At 26.1% G+C, this 3,815-nt stretch overlaps 1 protein-coding gene across 1 annotated transcript; it reads left to right on the plus strand.

Annotated features, from left to right (window-relative positions):
• The first annotated feature begins 296 nt into the window (after positions 1-296).
• On the plus strand, positions 297-701 carry LOC142319938 (uncharacterized). The gene has a single exon (XM_075357614.1). It carries the CDS (start codon positions 297-299, stop codon positions 699-701), a length of 405 nt encoding a protein of 134 aa, XP_075213729.1.
• Positions 702-3,815: the final 3,114 nt, after the last annotated feature.

Raw genomic sequence — 3,815 nt, forward strand, 5'->3', positions numbered from 1 at the left:
TCAGAATAAGTTTGTAATGACGCTTTTGCTTGCCGATGATCAAGTTATTATATCCTACAGAGAAGATTATCTACCGCGTTCTTTATTTAAATTGAATAATGTAGTCAAAGAAAATAATTTTATTATCTCGCCGGGTAAAACGGTTTCAATGGCTTTTTCTGGATTAAATCCGCTGCGATATAAATTGGTAATGGAGGATAAAATCATTGAACAAGTGAATGAATTTAAATTTTTGAGTTGCAGTATACCACCTTTTGTGGAACGATGTAAAAAATAAGATGGAAAGGTTTAATAAAATGTGTGGCACTATTAGGAGTACATTACATGGCAGGGTGAGGAGTGATAAAATGATGAAACTTTATAAAAGCATAGCTGTTCCGGTTGGTCTGTATGGTAGTGAAACATGTTTGACATCAAGCCGATTACAGGCTGCTGAAATGCGTTTTCTTAGAGCTATTATAAGAATTACCCGAAAGGATAAAGTACGAAATGACGAAGTGCGACAACAGCTGAATATTTTCAACTTGAACGGCAAGATTATTGAAAATAGAAATAATTGGAAACAACATGTGGATCAAATGGATAATTGTCGTTTTCCTAAGAAGATAATGCAGTACAGACCAGTGGAATACAGGAATATTGGAAAAGATTGGAAGAAAATTTACTTTAAGTTCTCAACAGGTCAAAGGTCTAAGGCTTGAAGTAGATGAAGATGATAACAATAAAAGTATCCAGTATGAGATGTTAAGGCTTAAACAAAAGCATCTCCATAACCTTCATAAATAATATATTGAATTAAACATTTACATTTTAAAAAATAGGAATTTAATTTACTATGATTATTTCACTACTTAAAAGTGTTAATGACTAAATTTAATTGGTAAATTGAGTAAGCTTATGGTAAATATTATGACAAAATAATAGAGCATTCCTTTGTAGATAGAAATAGTTGTAAGTAAAGAAATACTCTATACCATGAAAAAGTCTTAAATATATGAGATACACATTATGAAGTTTAAAATATTCTTATTTATGTGTATCAACATTTAACTTCATGAAGAAATTTGGTCAATAATTATCTATAGAAGAATTAAAGGAATGAAAGATTCTGTACCGAATTCTTTCTGAAATAGTAACTAGTCATGACTGTTGTTCTTTCCGCTGGTTGGTGGATTCGCTTGTTAGATTTAGTGAACATAAAAAATAACAATTCCTGGAGCATATTTTTATTTATATCAGACTTGTAAATTATATATCTAGTAATTTTAAGCGTATGTTGAACTCTATAAATATCTTTGAAATGTTGATCCTTTTTCAAATCTTTAATTTTTAAGATATTACCTGCGGGTGACTATTTTCAGTTAAAAATTTTGGTTCTCAGGAAGAATTACTACCTGTTACAGACAATTGTAGCGTAATCATAGATGAAATTACATAAATTATGTTTCAATTTGATTTTCTTTTTATCAGAGTTTGCCCTCTGTTCTTATATTTAACAGAAACGAATGTTCATTATAATTTCATGTATTCATTTGTAAAAAATTATCTTTTAAAGTATAAAACCAATTGTAAAAAACTCCGAAAATAAAAATAAGTGATAATTTTTCAGTTATTGTTTAAATGTCGATTTTTCTAACTCAGCACTAAATAAAAATAATTACCAACTTTCGACACTAACTTCAAAAATTAAAAATTTACAAAAAAAATTGTGAAAGTAGTTTATTATATTAAAATGTTTGTACGGAGGTTTTATTTATAAAAAATGATAAAAAAATTAATTTTATATTTTATAAAATTAAAAAAAAACAAATTTTATATCTTTTAGTTTCATTTTTGTTTTAAAAATTAATAGGCTAATAAAACCACACTGATAAAAAGCCGATTTACAAGAAACGAAATTGGAAATTTGACAAAAAATAAGAAAAGAAGTGAAGAGAAATGATGTACAGTTTTACTAAGTGTTTTATTTTCTATAAAACAAAAAAATATTTATTACTTTTATTAAAAATGTTCAACTAACTATTTTAAAATTTAGCTAGAAATACTTTTAATTATTATTATATCAGCGCAACTTTTACGTTAGACAGACCAGTACTTTCAAAGATGACAAAATAAATTAAAACTATCTTCAAATTGTTTTTAAATCCAACATAATTTTTTCCCCATTTGAATGGTATGGAAAAACTTGAAAAGGAACTAGTGGAATTTTCTCTACAAAATTACACATCTACAAAATCGTTCGATTGGTAAAAGGTAAGGATTAAATTCACATAAAATAAAACATAGATAGTATTCGAACTGAAATCCTACTCTTTTGTTGAAATTGACAAATACAAAAACTATTTTGATTATACCTAACAAGTTATGAATAAATTTTAATAAAAATAAAATCTTTTTAAAGTTACATAACCAAGAAAGCTCTCCAACAATTACTTATTTTTACTTCTTGCGTAAGAACAAATAACCTTGATTTATTATTCAAAGTGTGGCTCTGTTGTTCACATCACTAATTACACTTTTTCTTATGTGGCATTACATCCTCTCTAATTTAAGCAAACTTTCGAAACGGCATGATATCACAAGTAGGTTCAATTTCATTGCCTAAAATCGGTTTAGTGTTCTTAACATAGAAAACATTGTAAAATCCCAAACAACTAGAAAGATCAATTTTATCCTTCATTAAATATTACATTTTAACTTTTGAAGTCACTTGTAAATTAAAAAACCCTATTGTAATCATTTAATAGTTTGATTTTTGTTCAAATTTTTGCTAAACTCTTCTACAGTACCAAAAAAAACGATTAATAAAAAATATCTATACTTACAAGTCTATTATCGGTTTTCTCATGATTTTTCACATCCAAAAGCTAAGTCACTAATTCGTTAACAGTTTTATTCGTAGCATAAATGATATCATTACTGTGGTGTGTCTTTAATGAATCAAATTAGAGTTTATTAAACTTCCAAAGTTAATCAGAATCATAAAAAAATATAATCTAGACACTGCAGTGAATCAAATATTTAATTAAAATACTAATTTCTTTTGGATCAGTAGCTTAATAATTTCAATTAAATTTAATTAAAAGTCTAATAGCTAATGGTCTAATATCTAAACAATTACCAACAGCTACAAAGTTCATTCTTAAAACGTTTTTATAAAATTAATTTTAAAAAACTATGTTGTTTGAGATTTTATTAAAGACTAATATTTCATAAATATGAATTTATTACATCTAATGGTATCTAATAAAATCTGACATTAATTCAAAGGTATTTTTGTATACGGGTGGTTCAGAAGTGTAGGTCTTTATATGCATAAGTGTTTATTGATGTATTTTATATAATTATGTTAATTTACATTATTATGATCACACATTTTATCAATTATAGAAAATTATACGTATAGTAAATAGAATTATTCGTAAACCAGTTTTATATATACACTCATATCTCAGGAGAGAAGAAGTTAATTTTTTAATTTTCATTTAATAATTATCATGAAATATTTTTAGGTGCGTACGGATATATTAACATGAACATGAATATTTTAATGTTCTACATAATGTTTAGACATCCTGTTCTATATATATATATATCAGTAAAAATGGGTAGGGAACATAAGCACAAAAATTGATAATAAATGGATCAAACGCTAATGATCAAAAATAATGTAGGACAAATACACAAATCAGAATTATAGGTCAAAAGCATAAATTAAACTTTAATTATCCATCACTTTCTCTGAGAGTAATAACGTTTATTATTCAGCATCTGCTGTTAACAGATTGAAGCTGTATTGCTGGTAGTGAGCTTAC

This window comes from Lycorma delicatula, chromosome 2, assembly GCF_047948215.1.
Source record: "Lycorma delicatula isolate Av1 chromosome 2, ASM4794821v1, whole genome shotgun sequence".
NCBI lineage: Eukaryota > Metazoa > Arthropoda > Insecta > Hemiptera > Fulgoridae > Lycorma > Lycorma delicatula.